The sequence below is a fragment of the Bombyx mori genome, chromosome 2, assembly GCF_030269925.1.
Source record: "Bombyx mori chromosome 2, ASM3026992v2".
Classification (NCBI taxonomy): domain Eukaryota; kingdom Metazoa; phylum Arthropoda; class Insecta; order Lepidoptera; family Bombycidae; genus Bombyx; species Bombyx mori.
In genome coordinates, this window is record NC_085108.1 from 8,219,963 (window position 1) to 8,238,715 (window position 18,753).

At 40.3% G+C, this 18,753-nt stretch overlaps 2 protein-coding genes across 4 annotated transcripts; one reads left to right on the forward strand and one right to left on the reverse strand.

Moving 5' to 3' along the window:
• Positions 1–64: 64 nt before the first annotated feature.
• Positions 65–13,483, forward strand: LOC101737726 (uncharacterized). Of its 3 annotated transcripts, none has more exons than XM_012690881.4 (9): positions 65–205; positions 900–988; positions 1,506–1,687; positions 2,555–3,346; positions 3,729–3,912; positions 5,348–5,496; positions 6,369–6,549; positions 7,217–7,241; positions 8,167–13,483. In XM_012690881.4, exons 2-9 carry the CDS (start codon positions 903–905, stop codon positions 8,239–8,241), a joined length of 1,674 nt encoding a protein of 557 aa, XP_012546335.1. In that variant the 5' UTR covers positions 65–205; positions 900–902; the 3' UTR covers positions 8,242–13,483. The 3 variants fall into 3 exon arrangements, with proteins under 3 accessions (XP_012546335.1, XP_062529605.1, XP_012546334.2); XM_062673621.1 differs by having other exon boundaries at positions 67–273; positions 863–988; XM_012690880.4 differs by having other exon boundaries at positions 75–186.
• A 477-nt stretch (positions 13,484–13,960) lies between these two features.
• On the reverse strand, positions 13,961–16,930 carry P25 (silk protein P25). The gene is given in 5 exon segments (NM_001145941.1): positions 13,961–14,100; positions 14,193–14,306; positions 14,700–14,836; positions 16,175–16,394; positions 16,879–16,930. Coding segments are annotated over 5 exon segments (663 nt in total).
• Positions 16,931–18,753: the final 1,823 nt, after the last annotated feature.

The following is an 18,753-nucleotide window of genomic DNA, read 5'->3' on the forward strand; positions in this document are numbered from 1 at the left end:
GATGTAAATTTAAGTAGCCTTTGTCTAGCTACACTACAGGATACCGAAAAGTGTACATTGTCAATTTGGTCTAACGTCAGTAACATCTGATTTGACATTCCCGATGTTTTAATAACATTTGCGATCTGATAATTACAAATTCAAATATTGTTATGCTCGTCAGCCGTCATTCTAAGACATATATAGGTACTTACTAAATTAAACAGTGAGTTAAAAGTTTGATGAAATTTAAATTATTTTAACCAAATTATCCAAAGGAAACAAACAACAAAAGTACTTTGTTTACAAGACTAGCGAAGAAAATTGTCATATTTTTGTCAAAGAAGTTAGGATTTCTAGACCATTTTTAAAAATTCACTTGCCTGCACATTTTGTTGTGTAACTTAGCGGAAGATGATTACTAAACATGTTTTGTATGTAAATCACTTAATATGTGTTATGTCAAGTTATGAAAGTTAGCAAAGGAATACAATTTACATACCATGTAACACAAATATTACATACCATGAAATGCCTAATATTAACTTTAATTTTTAAAAACAATTTTCAAAACTAAAAAGAAATAAAGAGACTATTTCGCTTGGTCATTGAAATAATTATCAGGTTAAAATCTAAAATTCTAAACAGATACTATAATAATAAAAAACAAATTAATGATGAAAATTGAATATCATTAATTAAGTTGCAATGGAAATTAAATTAAATATTATCCATAGTAAAAAAGTAAAGTAATTATATAAGAAGTAGTTTAATATTAATGTATTTGTAATTCAATCCTCATATCTCAAGGAATCTTGTGCTCTTTATATTCTGATTTCTTGTGTGGCCCCTGTGGTTGCTGATTAAAACAGGCAACCATGAGCCATCTGCCATCCTGGCTACTAAATTATTGATTTCAGTTCATGGAATATTCACCATCGCACAAGAATTGGCATGATGAGGAAAGATATCACGTGCACAGCGATGAGAGTCCTGTATTGTCTTACAGGTAATTAAAATTAATTGAAATGTATTAAATCTTACTGGTTCTTTTATATAGAAGTTGCATTAAACTATTATTTATTAAAATTAACATTCGTTGACATTTTAAGGAGTCTGTAAACCCTAAACAACTGAGAAAGACATGAGATGGAATTATCAAAGTTAATAATGTATTCTTAAAAACTTCAGTTATTAACTACTTTTTACTTGTGCTTATTTTAAAATTAAAATTAAAAAGTTATTTACTGCCCTTGTAGACCGATTCTCTTACCATCCACGTAATAGTGAGTGCTTACCGTAGCTAATGAATGGCATCCAAGTCACTGCCTACCGTTAGAGTATAATATGATTCTACATATATACTACAAGTTCTTGTATTTTTGCGATATATGTTGTGTATATGTTTATGATCTGTAGTTACCACTTAACATAAGATGAACTATGAATTCATCTTATCTTATTCAGATGCTCAGCCATGCAAACCGGTCACATAGCCCAGTTACAGTGCTTTAATTCTACCACAGACATGAAAAATACAAAAACTACACGCAGTACTCGAATGTCAAGAGCGTCAAGGAAGAAGTCAAAAAGAGGTCCACCTTCAGCATCCTGGCCAAATTTTTCCTGTTTAGTTCAGCGGTGATATTGTTCTGTGTGCTTATGTACATACCGGTTTATAACAAAGCGAATAATCAAATATCTAAAGGTACGTATTCAAATTAATGGTTTGGTGAGAATTAACAGATAAACATCTGGCGTCGACCAGGTTTACGGGTCGATGAAAATCGTAGGGTCACGGTAATTATTGCCACAACTGGAATATGTTGATGTCCGCAGAGAGGCCAGTGCTCTGCAGTCGGTACGAGTTGAGTGATGATGATTTACACAAACAAGCAAGGGTTCACCACTCTGATAAAGTGGCGCGACATGAGAATCATCTCATCGTGGCTGTCGGAAACTATATAGCCGATCATGCGGACCAAATGGTAAACAAACAGTCGACGTCGCCCAAAACACGTCTTTCGGATCCTACCGGTCCACGGTCCGGTGATTTTAGGTACCCCAAGCACCGGTCGTCGTTCTCGTCGAACCCGTCGCTTGTGACGAAAGGCTCGGCTTCATGGCGCTGATGGTAGCTGGGTTCCCACAGACACAGCCCACTGAGTTTCTCGCCGGATCTACTCAGTGGGTCGCGTTTCCGATCCGGTGGTAGATTCTGCGAAGCACGGCTCTTGCTAGGATTCATGTTAGCAACATCGTCAGGTTTGAGCCCCGTGAGCTCACCTAGTTAAGGTTACGCTGATATGGTCTCTCAGGACCATCAGCTTAGGTAGAAAAAAAAAGGGTTCATCACGCATATAAAGTGGTTGCAGTTTTAACTTTACTTTGTTCATGACAATGAGGAACTTTTATAATGGACAGCTTTTCATCTTACAGTTGTAGCCATTGTGATAGAAACCAACAAGTTAGAACCTGAATGTAAAAAACCGTCAAGTAGCCCAAAGGGACTGGAATCTCATACCCCGTCTTTATCACTCTCTAACATCCAAACAATTGTATATGTTTCTTTCAGCTATCGTGTCCGGTTGGTCGGTTCACTCGAACCGAGACACAAAACTGTACGTCAGGCCACAGAACGTGACCGTGGTGCACGAGCCGACCGCCCTGTGCACCGGCGCCGGGCTGTTCCTGCTCATCGTCGTGTGCTCCGCCACCGGCAACTTCGAGCAGCGCCAGGCCATCAGGGACACCTGGGGCAGCCAGGCCAGATACACAGAAATAAGAAAAGTCTCCGTCAAAATACGCGAAAAGTACAAAAACTACAACTACTCGTACGATTTGATCGGTAAAAGCAAAAGAATGAAACGCGAGATCGCAGATTTGAGTAACTTACTTCCTCACTTAGCGGCCGCGCTCAGGGACAACGTTGATAATCTGGAATCAGAAGCACCCGAAAAGCGTTTTGATGACGAAATGTTACCAGAATTCGACATGAACAGAGAAATAGGGGAGCAGACCGAAAACTATGACTATAACTTCGAATCCAACGTGATGAGGATACCGCCGCGGGGCTTCGAAGACAATCCGGACTTGGATAAAGTTCTGTCTATACTCAAACTGGACAAACGCTTCCTCAAGGTGGAGGAGAAGTTGCGGAATACCAAAGTCGAACCAGACTTCAAGCTGGCGTTCATATTGGGGCTGCCAGTCAACGACTCCAACTCGGCGGTTCAGAGGAAGATCGATGAGGAAATTGACAAGTACGGGGATATCATACAAGAAGATTTTATTGACTCGTACAACAACTTGACACTGAAATCTATTATGATGCTGAAGTGGATCAATAATAAGTGTAAAGACAAGGGTGAGTATCAGGCTGGCCTCGCCGTAGAGCCCGTGGAGACACGTAGATCCTCCATAGGAATGTGAACAGTGATGTCGTATGAAGCGTTTATTTTTGCTTACATTAGTGAATGTGTCCACGGCCCCCTGTGTTGTATCACAAGAGTACATAGGCATCACAACTTTAATATCGTCACCCATTTTGATACTTCACGTCTAAGTCACACAGTTGTATTCTACGACGGCGATATCCACCCAGGGCACTGTAGATAGGGTAAGCAGGGTAGGGAAGACAGACGTCTTATCTCCATTACTTCTCTACCTCCAGTAGAGCCCTCCTCTAATACAGCCCTGCCTCCAGTAGAGCATGAGCCTCCGCGACTCTACCTCTGTTTCGATTTCAGTTCGCTATATCCTCAAAACGGACGACGACATGTACATCAACGTGGTGAACTTAGTGAATAATTTACGTAATAAATCAAAAGAATTCGACGAGAGACCGTCGAAGGGTCCGGGCGAGAGGGAGTACTTGCTGCTGGGCGACCTCATATGCGGCGCCAGACCCGTGCAGGACGCCAACAATAAGTGGTAAGATTAGTACAGATTAACGTTTAACTCACTACAATCATTTTAAATGTACTCAGATATACTAGTGTAAAAAAAAGAAAAATTAATAAGTTTTTAGCTACCTACAACCTTCTTTTTCTTCTTTAGTTTTTGACTCTGGCACGGTTTGTGCATTGGCCAGCGTCAAGTAATAAAATTTATATAATTCGCGGTTTTAATTATTTGCAGTTTGTGAATAATAAAAAACGAAGGAAATTTAATCAATTGGCATGAAATTAAATCCAATGTGATGAGATGATATGGGATGAAATATAATCTCAGTAAAATAGTGGTCATTTACTGAGACTTTTTCTGTGGACATTTGGAGGAACCCGAGAAGTTACGTTCAGCGGATTTTGTTTAATCTTCCTACCTTTGTGCACTTTCACAAATACTAAATAGTTAATAAACCACTGTTATTACACATTAAACCCCGAAGAAACACTAGATAGACAAAATAAAACAAATCACGCAACTTCACTCCTCGCGTTCCCGCCAAAAAGTCCAGCTACAATGATTAATGATCTTATTTATTGAACAAGTATGTACCTTTCCACTTATCGGTTATGGTCAGTCTTTAATTAAAATAAGACAGTGACAAGAGGAAATACAATATTATTGACGTCAGAGATCAGCAAAATGGAGGAGAGAAATACCGAAAGTTGATCCCACTACTATGTGGGATGAATAAGCGGCAACATCGACTATAGTTGCCATTGCCGACTTATTGTAACGCTCTGCTGTGCGACTTCCTATATTCCTACAATATATAATAGTTTCATTATACTGAGAGTAACTATACTGTGACCTTAGAACTCGTATGTCAAGGTGGGTGGCGCATTTACGTTGTAGATGTCTATGGGCTCCAATTACCCCCTTAGCACCAGGGGGACTGTGAGCTCGTCCACCTATCTAAGCAATAAAAACTATTCCATTTGGGGACACAAGGTCGCTCCGTGACGATCGTTATATCCCATAGACGACTGGTGGTAGGACCTTTTGTGAGTCCGCACGGGTAGGTACCACCGCCCTGCCTATTTCTGCCGTGAAGCAGTAATGCGTTTCGGTTTGAAGGGTGGGGCAACCGTTGTAACTATAGAGAGAGAGAGAGAGAGTATTCTTTATTGTACACCAAAAAAACAAATAAACAGTGCGATACATTAAAAACAAAAAGTATACTGAGACCTTAGAACTTATATCTCAAGGTGGTGGCGCATTTACGTTGTGGATGTCTATTCTGGGCTCCGGTAACCATTTAACACCAGGTGGGCCTTAAGCTCGTCCAACCACATAAGCAATAAAAAAATGCACCGAGACGTCGGCATCGTGTATCAAAATGGTACCCGTTGAGTTGCGTATCCATCTGGGGGCGTACAGGCGCGCTCGGTGTGTCCTGACTCGACATTTGTCCCCGTAGGTACAGTCCCCGGTACATGTACAACGCGCGGGTGTACCCCAAGTACTTGTCCGGGACGGGGTACGTGATGTCCGTGGACGCCGCCGCGGCTCTGTACCGGGCCGCGCTCAACACCAACTACTTCCACCTTGAAGATATTTACATAACCGGTAAGGTAGCATACGTATGGACCGACGACCTGGGGAGGATCGCTGGGTCGCGTCGGATGCTGGCAGCAACGAACCGTCCGCACGGGAGTTCAGTTGGAGAGGCCTGTGTTCAGCAGTGGACAGTGGACATCCTGAAATAATGATGCAGATGAAGTTGTGTTCCAACTTGTCGCAAACCGCTCGTGTCTAGTACAAAGGGATGTCCCGCGAAGCGAGGGACTTCGGAGATCGGCACTCCAAAGCATGAACGGGCAACGAGACATGTCGTAAAACATATTTAAAAACTAAAAGCAAAACTTACTAACGATTTTTTCAAGTTCAGCATAGATTCAAGTTCTAAAGCAAGGCATTCGGATGGTGGACTCTTGGTCGCTTTGTTCAAACTTACGTTACTGAAGCCCATAGACACAACAAGTCCTACCATCCACCTTGAGACATGAGTTCTAAATCTAGATTTTTATAATACAGCAGCTGCCCCACCCTTCAAACCGAAACTGCGTTATTGCTTCACGGCAGAAATAGGCGGGGTGGTGGTACCTACCCGTGCGGAACTCATAAGACGCCCCATCAGTAGTGTTGTTGGTTCACCGTGAAAGTCATTCGTGAACATTTGTTAAGTACATTTTTCATCAGAAAAATTGGTACCTGTCTTCGGAATTCAAACACCGTCGCAGCCTCATCGCTTGATAGAAATTTACCGGACATCCTTTGGTTCACAACGACTTCATTGCGTATCTAACGCCACTGACATCAGATGGCGCGCGAGTAGTTTCAATATAAGGAAATAGTGAGAGCAAGGCGTGGTCTAGATTCTCCGGTCGATGGGGTCGATGTCGTGATGACGTCACGGTTGACGCTCTGCTGTCCGCCAGGTATGTGCGCCATGGGAGCCCGGCCGCTGCTGGTGGCCCGCGACGACCCGCTGTTCTCGTACAGCCGGCTGCGGGGCGGTGCCGCCTGCTCCGCGCACGCCAGGGTCACCGCGCACCGGGTGGGACCCCCGCACATGCGCAGCCTGGACCGCATGCTCACCGACCAACGAACTGTTGACAAGTGAGTGTCACCTACGGCGTGGACCCCTCTCGGCTCCTACCTTCACAAGTCTATGTCTGAAAGGCTGTATGGGCTTAGATCCCTTGTCTTTGCTAATAAGGAAAAATTGTATCAAAAAAGTCTATGTCCGGCCCCCCCACGCCGCGACCGCTAAGCCGCGGAATTCGCCGGCGACCACACGCGAACTTTTTATTTTATTTTTTATTGCTTAGGTGGGTAGACGATCTCACAGCCCACCTGAGTTAAGTGGTTACCGAAGCCCATAGACATCTACAACGTAAATGCCGCCACCCGCTTTGAGATATAAATTCTAAGGTCTCAGTATAATTACAACGGCTGCGCCACCCTTCAAACCGAAACGCATTACTGCTTCACGGCAGAAATAGGCAGGGCGGTGGTACCTACCCACGCAGACTCCGAGATCCTACCATCAGTAATTACGCAAATTATAATTTTGCGGGTTTCACTTTTATTACACGATGTTATTCCTTCACCGTGGAAGTCAATCGTGAACATTTGTTGAGTACGTATTTCATTAGAAAAATTGGTACCCGCCTGCGGGATTCGAACACCGGTGCATCGCTACATACGAATGCACCGGACGTCTTATCCTTTAGGCCAAGACTACTCCTAATTCTATTAGTCACTTCTACTGTTTCGGTTTCAGATGTGAACGTGTGCGGCTCACTGAGGTAAGGAAACGAATGCTCCGACCTAAGATACCAACTAAAAAACTAACGAAACACTGGACGGGTCACTTGAGGTCATCAGCCAAGGTCACGTGAGGTGCTCCCTACTACCAAACAAACAACCAAATGAGTCGTCTATTATCAAAGGTGGCAATCTGTGCATTTGGACAAAAAAATGTTATTGATATGTCAATACAGATTGATTTGAATATAATCGTCTCCTTCAAAGAATACGGTTCAAAACCTGCATTAAATAAAGGTTAATAGTTAACCTGTTATTTATCTAAGATGTCGTTCCGAAGAGTTTTGTGACTGCCGATGGAATACAAAGTCAATAATTCGTTTTTCTGATTTACCAATCATTGTCCAAAAGTCAGATTGCCGGCTTTGATAATAGTCGACTCAAATAGAGACCGTTGACTCATGATTGATTGTCTTTTAGACAAACTTCAAGTATATGTGAATACAATGAAAAAGGCTGAGGGAGAACGCTTCCTTGTCACAAAACGTCTTGTAGATAAACATTAACATTAATATTAGCTAAATACAGACCGCACTGGTTTCCAAAGTGTACTCTGTCCCGGTTAGCGCTACCCGCGTACCTTCTAGTCCCCGGATCCGTGATAGCGCGTAGTGCTCACCAATACTCACCGTTAGATTAATGTTGCGATCCAGTAAAATTATAAGTATTATACTTTATTCATAGTAAAGTAATTTTCGATGTGCTCAAATTCGATTTATACAATATTATTTACTTCGAATTAGGGTATCAGTTTCTTAGGTTAGTGCTCAGATCGTTTCGAGATCATTATTTTGTTTTGTTTCATCATCATCATCATCGATGCCTGTTTTGTTTTTTTTAATCATGTTTCATTTTTGCTAAATTTCAATATTTTTTAATTTGTTTTTATTTTTTTCATTCCTTCAGGTAAAACCGCAAAATCGCAGCATGTACGTAGCTTACAGATATACGAAGTTACACAGACTATATAATTGTGATTAAATAATTGCTAGAAACTAGTAAAAGAAATCTAGTTATTGGAGGTATTTCGTTGAGGACTTGTAAAGTTACATATTTCACTAGCATATGACGTGGAAGGAACCGCTTCAATCAAATCGTTGGCTGGCTGGCTCTTAAGGAGAACGATACTGTATCTGTCAAAATTAGGCCATCTCCATCTCCATCTCCACCTCAAAGTTCATCTAGCTGGGGCATGCGTAGTTACGGATTAAAACAACTCAGCCTTTCTTAACAATATAAGAACTGTACTGCTATCGTGGTCTAATTGGTCCAACGACCGGTCATGTGCCGTGCATCCTCAAATTGTTAGCCCTTGCGCATGCCCGCAGGTCATCCGCACCCTCGTCTTCCAATCATCATTCTCCTGTCCTCCCAGTCAACTGGGATCGGTGTAACATATTTTCTTCTTCCATACTCCTCTATCGTATTTTATATCATATCCATTACCTCTTCCTCCACCCTCGTTTTCCAATCTCTACGCGTAAATACAGGTCGATATAACTCCCAGCCCACAACCCTACTGACGACCTGAACCCATCCAGCATAGGGCCAGAAAGTGCCGTGGAATTTCGTGTTTCTGCGGCTTAAAAAAATAATACGATAAAACTCAATGTGTCATACAAGCAATCGTTATTCTCACGCCAATCTGTCCCCACATCCCAAGACTCAGCTCAAAACACAAGTGTCACCCCTACTCATCCTTCAAGAGACGGCTCCATTGAATAGTGGAATAGTTCACTGGTGGTAGGACCTCTTGGGAGTCCGCACGGGTGGGTACCACCATCCCGCCTATTTCCGCCGTGAAGCAGTAATGCGTTTCGGTTCGAAGGGTGGGGTAGCCGTTGTAACTATACTGAGACATTAGAACTTATATCTCAAATTGGGTGGCGCATTTACGACGTAGATGTCTATGGGCTCCAGTCACCACTTAACACCAGGTGGGCAGTGAGCTCGTCCACCCATCTAAGCAATAAAAAAAAGGTATACTTTATTTATCTATCTGTTAACATATATATGCTATAACATTCCGCATAGTCTATCCCTGATGATCTGATAGCAAAAAAAAGCTTTAATTTTGATCTTAAATTTCGCCATGAAGTGTATTATTGTTTAGAATATAGTTAAAAACTCTCGAATAGACGCGTCTTCACATTGTCCGTGTGGTCAGCTCGACTTAAGCCTTCGTCAAACAGAACGCGTACTTAACGTCGCGCTCTTTTCATGTCACACCAATTGACTAGATGAGTCCAACGCTCCTTGACGCAACGCATTCGCCAAATCACAGTGCCTTTCGATAGCAGTGTGAAAATTTAAAAGTATTAAGAAATCGAGTGATTCAGATGTGGCGTTGTATAAGCATGGGTATTTTCTAACTATTTATATCATTTTTTCGGGCATTATCTAGTATTTTAAAACACATTCACTCGGACGCTAAAATAAAATTACAACCCCTGACGTCAAAGCGTCCTAACGCCGCGACAGAGCGCTGCGTACTTATAGCGCTGGGACTCTGTTTGACGGTATGTTACCATAGTAGTACAACACATCTCGGTGTCATAGCGCGGCGTCAGTTTAGCGCTCTGGCGCGCGCTAATTACGCGTTCTGTTTGACGAAGCCTTTAAGATTATTAACGCTTTAGCTCGTCAGTCAGCTAAAGATATTAGAAGTATTTTAATTATCCACCAAGTTCTAATAGCCATAGTGTAACATTACGTATTAGACGTCCGTCCATTAAATGTGTTAATTTTTGTATACATCTGTGATGTTATTAATGAACTAGCTGTACCCGTCCGCTTCGCCGGGCATTTAAACTTAAGATTATTATTTCTCACCCCCACAAAGATTCTCATTTTCTCATCATTAACGCCCCCGCAACGGGTTTAGGGAGTCCAACACTTATATAAATATTAGCCTATCCATTAAGTACATGTATTCTCTACATGGATACCAAGTTTCAAGTCAATCGGATGCATGGTTCAGTAGTTATAACGGAAGATCCGTAAAAACCACTGTAGATTTATATATTAGTATAGATGTAATGTAACATTTTTCATTGACGCTCAGCCCCACAAGCGAGCGAGGGAAAAACGATGTGAGCCAGAAACTATTTCATTACTTTTATTAATAAGGCAATACTTAATAACGGAAAGGTACCTCTGTAAAAAATTGTAGATATGTCGAGGGGGAAAGTTTATCAGATTTAAGCGACATTTCGCTTAACAAGCGACATTTATCTTTGTAATTAAAGTTCCGTTTTATTTGGTATTAGCATCAACAGTTCGATGTTTTTAATCGAACTTTCAATTTTAAGCTTACTCCGTTTAAATAGCTGAAGAAGTTTTTAAGCTATTGCATAGATTTTATCGCGGGCTTTGAGCGCGGCGACTGAATCAAGAAATTCCGTAACGAAAATAACCTGACACCCCCACTACGCCTACTATGTAGCTCGCGTTCAACACATTCACACGTTGCTCTTGTGTAGTGTTTGTGAATAAGCGCGTGGCGTGACGTCACACTGCATGCGCATCATGAAAAGTCTGCCCATCTCTCTCTCGCGCGGTCTAGCTTATGAGTGTGAAGGGGACAGTTAAGGTTTTGCTTTTATTAATGTTTAATATAGCGTGGTCTTGTTTTATTATTGTTTTAATATTAAATTATCATTGTCTAATTATAATTGCACAAGTTGATAAAAAATGCTATGTAATAGCTTTACCGCGGCAGTTCCCGAGTGCTACACGTTTGTTTGTTGAAGAATTTTAAACTACTAGTGGTCCCGCAGTAGTCGAAATTCGACTATAATCAGTTGAAATTATAATTTTGATCATTATTATGGTTGGTTCCATTGTCAAAGACTTTACTTCTATAATCCCAGATTTCCTCAAGACTACACTGTAGACAGATAATATTAAAGATAAACAATATTAATCTATTCTCGGTTTGACACACAGACTTTAAGCATTAACAAAAGTTTCACAATTGACAATACACAAAGAGTATATTTATACGTATGTGTTGTGTCAAATACATGGTAGTGTGTGTAATGTTTTCTTTATTGATTTAATGTATTTGTTATGCATAATTTTTAAAAAATATTAGCATTCTGCACTCCTTCTCTATATTCTCTATAAGTGTGGGAAATTTCATACTCCTCCGTCCGCGCAATTTACGTAAAAAGGGATACCTATAAAGTTTTTGCTTCACGTATTAATATATAGATAAATGGCTCTCCTATAATGTTGCAAAAATGCCGCTTAAACCAAATAGGATTTCAACCCTAAATATGTATATTAGGTATAGATAACAGTACGACTGTATCTATGTATGTTTCTGTCTGTGTGTTGTCGCCTGAGCTGAGTCAACACTTTTTTGTAGGTTTTTTTTAGTTTTCCATAAAATATAAATTATTATTAATAAGATTGTATGTGCCATTTGGTGTCATAATATGTATTAAGTATTCTTAGAATAAGGACTCATAAACTCTGATATATCTAACGATTTCTTGATTAAAATGGACTTTTGGAGCGCACATTGTCCGATCTGGACATGCACATGTGCGCGCATTTGTACTGTCTATTCATCAGTCATTCAACACTTTACCAGTTCTTGTAATACGATTACGAGTACTCAATTTATTTGATAACTAATGTTTTCTTGCAATGTTCAGTGTGCTTAGTGCGAGTTTTTTACGTTCTCGACAGCGTAAAAGTTAACTCAAATTTGTATGCAGTTATAACAGCGACCCTAGCGGCAAACGTGCCAAACGTTCCATACAAGTTTGAGTTAACTTTTACGCTATCGAGAACGTTAAAAAACTCTCACTAAGCACACTGAGTCCGCGTCGTGATGGGCACCGCGTCCGGCCCGGGTGCGTTGTGGCTTCAGTGCTTGCATTGAATCTCAAAACTGTAATCTCATAGTTTTAAATTAGCTATCAATGTGTATATAATATAGTTTGTGTATGTAATTTAAACTTTAGTAACCGTTGGAGTTAAAGTTATGTAAAGCCTAAGTTACTGTGTCACGGGTGCGCAAGTAACGTCTCACGACTTCGGAATAATGCACCCTTGTAGGCATAAAGATCGCTACAAGCCTTTTTTAGTTTGTCACATAAAACAGCATTAAAAAAAATATTCAAGAAAACATTAAAATCCTTTCAATAATTATATTAGTTTTAATTCAAGACCCCACCTGCAATTTCTACTGTTTCTAGAATGTTCTAGAGAACAGACGCGAAATCGTGTCGGTAACTTACCAGATTAAGCTGGGGCCGTGGTCAGCAACTTTGTCATCCATAAGAGCCAAATATACACCGTAAAAATTGATTCAAAGGGCCATTTTTTACACATATATATTTATAACAGTGGGGTTTAATGTTTGCTTGTCTCTTAAAAGGCAAGACAATAAGTAATATTCGTAAAGTCCTATCGGAGGAGTCAAACCGCCACATGTGGCTCGCGAGCCGCGCGTTGCTGACCACTGCGCTAGGGGGTTGACGGGTCAACGTTCTTACATTCGTCACAAAAAAAGTCCAAAACCGATCCTACTGACCGCAGCACGTTTGTCTTCTAGACTCTAGATGAGTCTAGACCATCAATAGACAAGTTGTTTGAAAGAAAAACTATGATCATTTTTGTCAAAAAAAAAAAAAAAAACTATACAAATAAATAAAATTGGTGTTTCTGTTTGTAATATTGTGATAGCCGCTTTTTACTACATGCATATGAATATATATATACGGTACATACACCAAAATATCATTTTTTACAATTTTTGTCTGTCTGTCTGTTTGTTCCGGCTAATCTCTGGAACGGCACGACCGATTTTGACGGGACTTTCACTGATAGGTAGCTGATGATATAAGGAGTAACTTAGGCTACTTTTTTTTAAACTAGCTTCGCCTCGCGGCGTCACCCGCGATACGACAATAACCGCGGGTAACATCGCGGGACTCAGCTATCAATAATAAAATTTAATGTTTCCGAAGCGAAGCGACGGCGGGTCGCTAGTATTAAATATTATTCGTAAAAAGTTTATAGTTCATTTGTTTATTTAATATATAGCGTGCAGTTGTATTCTTTTATTATGTTATGTTTAACAAAACCTACGTTGGTATAGACTTAAATATAGTGCTTAGATGAAAACTGTAAAATCGACATATGATTACGATTCTACAGTCACGGCTGTTGAAAATTAAAAAAAAAGACAATAAATTTGGATCAATTCGCTCTGTGTTTTATTTGAAATTTCAATTTTGGAATTCAGAATAGTGATGTCAAAAAGTTTCAGATGAGAAGTAAATCACAGACGGAACAATATTCATTGGATGTTTGGTACAACGTCTTCTCGCATTAAAACTGTATCATTTCTAATCTTTTCTAATCTAAAATTTTATAGGAGAGTGTTTTAAAGGTTTAACATGTAATTTTTTTAATATTAAACATCTTTGCAACATTTATTTTTTACCAGTTACATTTTCTGTCTTTTATAAAATTATGTATTAATTTTGTGAATAGTAGTCGAAACATAAGTAAACTAAAACTAAACTACGCTCTTTTGACAGTATTTATGAGAAAAATACTAGTGATACCAAATGATTCCGCATATATTTATATATTTTTGAAAATTGTACACTTTTAATGCGAAAAGGCCATATGTCGAAAAGTATTTGCGAAATAGAATATTATGTTGGAGAAATGTCGCTCAGTGGTGACAACCGAAGTCGCAGAGTGTTCTGCTGATGAAGGACCTCGCCAGCCAGTTCCTCTTTCCGAAGATGTGCTCTCTCTCGTAAATGTGCAGCAGGGTCAGATCTTTAGACAACCACTGCGCTGTGCGTTGGTCTGGAAAACAATACATGGTACAACGTTGACGTGCACCCGCCCTTATAAACGCATAGCTCATATCCAGTGTAATCCAGACTTTATCTGCTCACCATTAGGGTTAATGTGGAAGATGGGCAGACCCCCGGCCAGGTCTGCGAACGTGAAAGCCGAACACAAGTCGAAATTGTTGCCCTTATCAAACACTGTCGTTAGCCTGATCAAAGCTGTTGAATAAAATAGTATTAACGTGGTGTGGACACGTGATGAGTAGAGAGAAGATGCGTGTGACTAGGAGATGTATGGAAATGGTAGTGCAAGGTAGAGGGGGAAGAGGTCGACCGAAGAAGACATGAACGGAGTGTGTGAATGACGATATGAGAGAGAGAGGAGTGAGTGTTGAGATGACGGCTGATAGAAGAGAATGGAAGAGAAAAATTAGCTGTGCCGACCCACCTAGTGGGATAAGGTGGAGAAATAAGAAGATTATTAACGTAATAAAATAGTAATAGTAAAATTATAGTTTAGTCTGTTTTAACGAAAAATAAGCCAGCTCACCCTTAGGTCAGCTTACCCACTAGTTTTAATAAAGCATGTGCCGTGTACTCCTGGAAACTTACGATAAGATCCATTGATGTAGAAGCTTAAGACGACGTCTTCCTTGAACGACATGTGCTGAGCCAAGGTCCGATTGGATTCAAAGTTCAGCCACGGACAGTCCACGGTTAAAACTGTTTTTAAAGTTCTCACATTGTCACTGCAAACAAGACGTATTTGCAAACATCTACTGAAGGTGGTTGGAATGCAAAGGTAAGCTTAAATAAATATTTTAATTTACCTACCCTCAATTATTTTAATATAACATAAATAATGATAATTTAAAAATCGTCACACAAAATGTATCACGACCTTTCATACTTTCTCAGACGTATGATATTGGGCTGTTGGGCTTCTGCCTTAGCAGAAGCCCAACAGCCTCAGTTAGTAGGTACCTCATCCAAGTTTTATTTGCTATAGTAAAATTATTATTATTTTGTCCGTGCAGTTTGGGTCATAAAACATAGCCCGGCTAGGGCGGTGAGAATGTTGCGCGGGCGCAACGCCAATATCGATAAAAACAAATTAGTCATCGAAGGCAGGTACACGGTGGCGGGGTGGCATACGAAGGGTGGTGATGCAGTTATGAGTCATTTGTTGTACCTACCTGCAAATTATAGTACATTATGTCGAAGAGAGATGTGTTTTTATGCATTCGTTCTCTGATTCTTTAGTGACACAATGGGTACTCCTTTGTTTTGTATCAAAACGGCAGAATTTATTCAAAATAATATGTGCACGTGTTGTTATCAACAATGGGTTAAAAAATTTCACTGAAATAACAATAGATCCCGAAAAGTAACAAAGTGTTAATTTCTGCCGTTCTCGTGAACTTGCTGCGGCGATATGTGGTGTAAGTGTTCGATTAGTGATTTTTTCTTTCATTTTTATCACTAACCCACAAAATGACAAAACTAAATACAATATCGATAACGCTTATCGACAACAATAATGCGCATCACTATGCCCGTCCATAAGGCTCGTGAGTGGAAGAGAAAGCGAAATACTCGCTTCACCGTTCCGATTTTTTTATGACCCAAACTGCACGGACAAAATAATTCTACTATAGTTAAGTTTGGCAGACGGACTTCCGACTTATGAGAAGTCCATAGTGTTTATTACGTCACGAATGCCCGCACTCACCTTGACACACGAGGTTGCCCCGCTCTCGACGGGAATGCGTGACTACTTCGCGGCTGAAATAGGCAAGATGGTGAGGCCACCGATCATTACCCAAATTTTCAAAGTCTAACGTATGATTTAACTACACGATGCTATTTCTGAACGTGGAAGATGTTCGTGAACACGTGTGAACTCTCACACGTATGCGTCGAAGTATACGTATTTCTTTAGAGAAGCTGGTACCCGCTTGTGGGATTCAAACACCGGCATAGTCCCACCGTTCTTAGACAAGAAGGCTGCAGGTAGCAAGAGGACGGGGACAGGGAAAAAGGTATGAAGCCACAGGGAAAAAGATATGAAGCCCCATAGAACTTACTAAAATTCGCTGACACGGCATTTGTCGTGGTTACGGGTAATGAGATTATGGTCGACGTAGGTGGCGTTGAAGTATGGTATTTCAAACTGGAACACCGGTATCTCGTACTGCGAGGGGATCTGCCCTCTGCCCGGGATACATTTCGAGATCGCGGCCAGGTGGTCGGAGATGCATTTGTAATCGTCCAAGTAGCAGGGCCTGTAGATCGGACTCGGCGGCCCTGTGGGTACAAGATTATATATGAGCAATGAGTGGTGGGGCTTCTTGTTAGTGCGCATGCAGTGGGTCCACAGTCCTACCACCTTCTGCTGCAGAGAAAACAGCCGTCCTTCACTTGTAATTTTAGACAGGTGCTCTGGGCTTAGTACCAGAGCGACTTCTGTAAGAAATTAGTGGAAATGATTCAACCATCTCCTTTTTACTACCACACCGTCCAGCACCAGAGCTATCTTCTGCGTTCAATACGTTTCCAAATGTTAATTTTGCCACGCACCATCCGGATTTGGGAAGAATTCCTTGCAACAGTGTTGCCTGATGAGGATGTCGGCGAAATTCAATGGAAAGTCAATGGACTTCGACAACTGTTTAACACCAGGACTAATATACCCCGTGTTACGGAATATAATTAATCAATAGTCTTCCCGATTAATCACAAAGCGTTACGTGTAGTTATAATTGACCTAATCAAGAAACATCGGACTTACCTGCAGAAGCCAAAACTGCCACAGCGGCTACAGCTAGACACCGCGCCAGCATGTTGCGCGAATAATAAACAACTGCGTCGTTAGGCACCGATCAACATTAATTATACAAAGTATTGTTCCTCATAACGAATAACGTTAAATAAATATTGTCGTGGAAACAATTGCACGAATTAAGTTCTCATTGTTGCGCCGCGGCGACGCCATTTTATTTTCTAAGGCGCAAAATGTTCTCCTCGGTGTAGGCGGGGAGTAATGCACGTTTGTTTGGCGGTAACTGGGCTACAGCCAGGGACGTCTTAAACTAGGATGGGGCCCTTGGACACACAAGAATTTGAGGCCCTTTTGGAAAGTAAAAAAAGCGAATTATATTAACATTTTTTTACTGAGTATGACCATTTATTATAGGTAATCAAATACAGTATGATATAATATGTCATTAATGATATTAGAATGCTGCTGGTTTTTTGGTTACGATTTCGATAACGGTTTCTTTCGGGATTTCTGTTGAGCAAAATCTTCTATTATAGGCATAGTATATGCCTTGTAAATACCTTCTGATTACTGATTTGTGAAAAAACTGTAATTTGCCCGACAAAAATGTTTTGGGAATAAACGTGTGAGAGAAATTGTCGGTCTTTCGGGGCCCCCTGAGAATGGGGGCCCTGGGCACGGGCCCCGTGTGCCCTTATGGTAAAGACGGTATTGGCTACAGCGGTAATTAACTTAGAAAAACAGAAATACTGTATAAGCCTACATTGCGCTAAGGTAATTTTCAAGATATCACCATCATCAACAAACGTCAACTGTTGGACGAAGGCATTGCTCAATAACCGCCATAGCGATCACAGACAGAAATTAAAATCAACCAAAAAAGATTAAAGCGTGAACGTAAATACCAAATACGCCTAATTAAATGTAATACCCTATTAAAGTTGAGCTTATTTATGAGTACACTAGCTGACCCGGCAGACTTCGTAGTGCCTCAATCGATAAATAAAAGACCTAAAAGAATCCGTCCGACGGGGAACACATCAAAGGAAAAACAAAATTGTTATTTTTATTTAATTCCGAGCATTTTCATATTTATTTAAACCTTCTAAACCTTCTCTGGACTTCCACAAATAATTCAAGACCAAAATTAGCCAAATCGGTCCAGCCGTTCTCGAGTTTTAGCGAGACTAACGAACAGCAATTAATTTTTTTATATATATATAGATTAGAATATCATTAAAGGGTACATAATGTTTGGTAGTTTTCCAATTACAGAGCATAATGCGACTCAGTGGCGCACAATGCCGAATTATGCTGAAGCTTAATTGGAACGTGAATTAGTTTTCAAATGCATCAGCAGAGTGCGCTAAGTTAGCACAGTTTTAATTAACATTGATTATTACTAAGAAACTACGACGAAACGAAAGCCTTACAATTTTTTTCAACATTAAATAATATTACTAACGTTAATATAAACAAAATTTCGATCAATGCCACAAAACACTTGTCAATTTTCTGTCACTGAGTCTTTTGAGAGTGCTCGATTGTGCTTCGAGTTGCTGTAGTTGGAACATTCAACGTTGAGCATTATGCCGCATAATGCGCTCTTGTGCTGTCATTGGAAAACTACCACTGTCAGCAAAGGTTGAAAGTACTGCAATCAACAAGTACCTACCGACAATAGACAGAATCAACACAAAAACATTTCTTTTTGAAACCAGAGTGGCTAGCTCCTAAGCTCAATCAGTGAACAATAACAGTATATTTAGACAAACACAGTAAATTACATCAAATATAAAAAGAAAAAATATTATTTGAATTTAAATAGTAATTAATTACACAATGATTCAAGTTCCTTTTAAAAACAAAATCTTACAAAAATAA

Coding starts and splice junctions, on each gene's coding strand:
- LOC101737726 (XM_012690881.4), top strand. CDS start 903: ATGGAATATTCACCATCGCACAAGAATTGGCATGATGAGGAAAGATAT. Junction 3,347..3,728: donor TAATAAGTGTAAAGACAAGG/GTGAGTATCAGG, acceptor TTTCGATTTCAG/TTCGCTATATCCTCAAAACG. Junction 5,497..6,368: donor TGAAGATATTTACATAACCG/GTAAGGTAGCAT, acceptor GCTGTCCGCCAG/GTATGTGCGCCATGGGAGCC.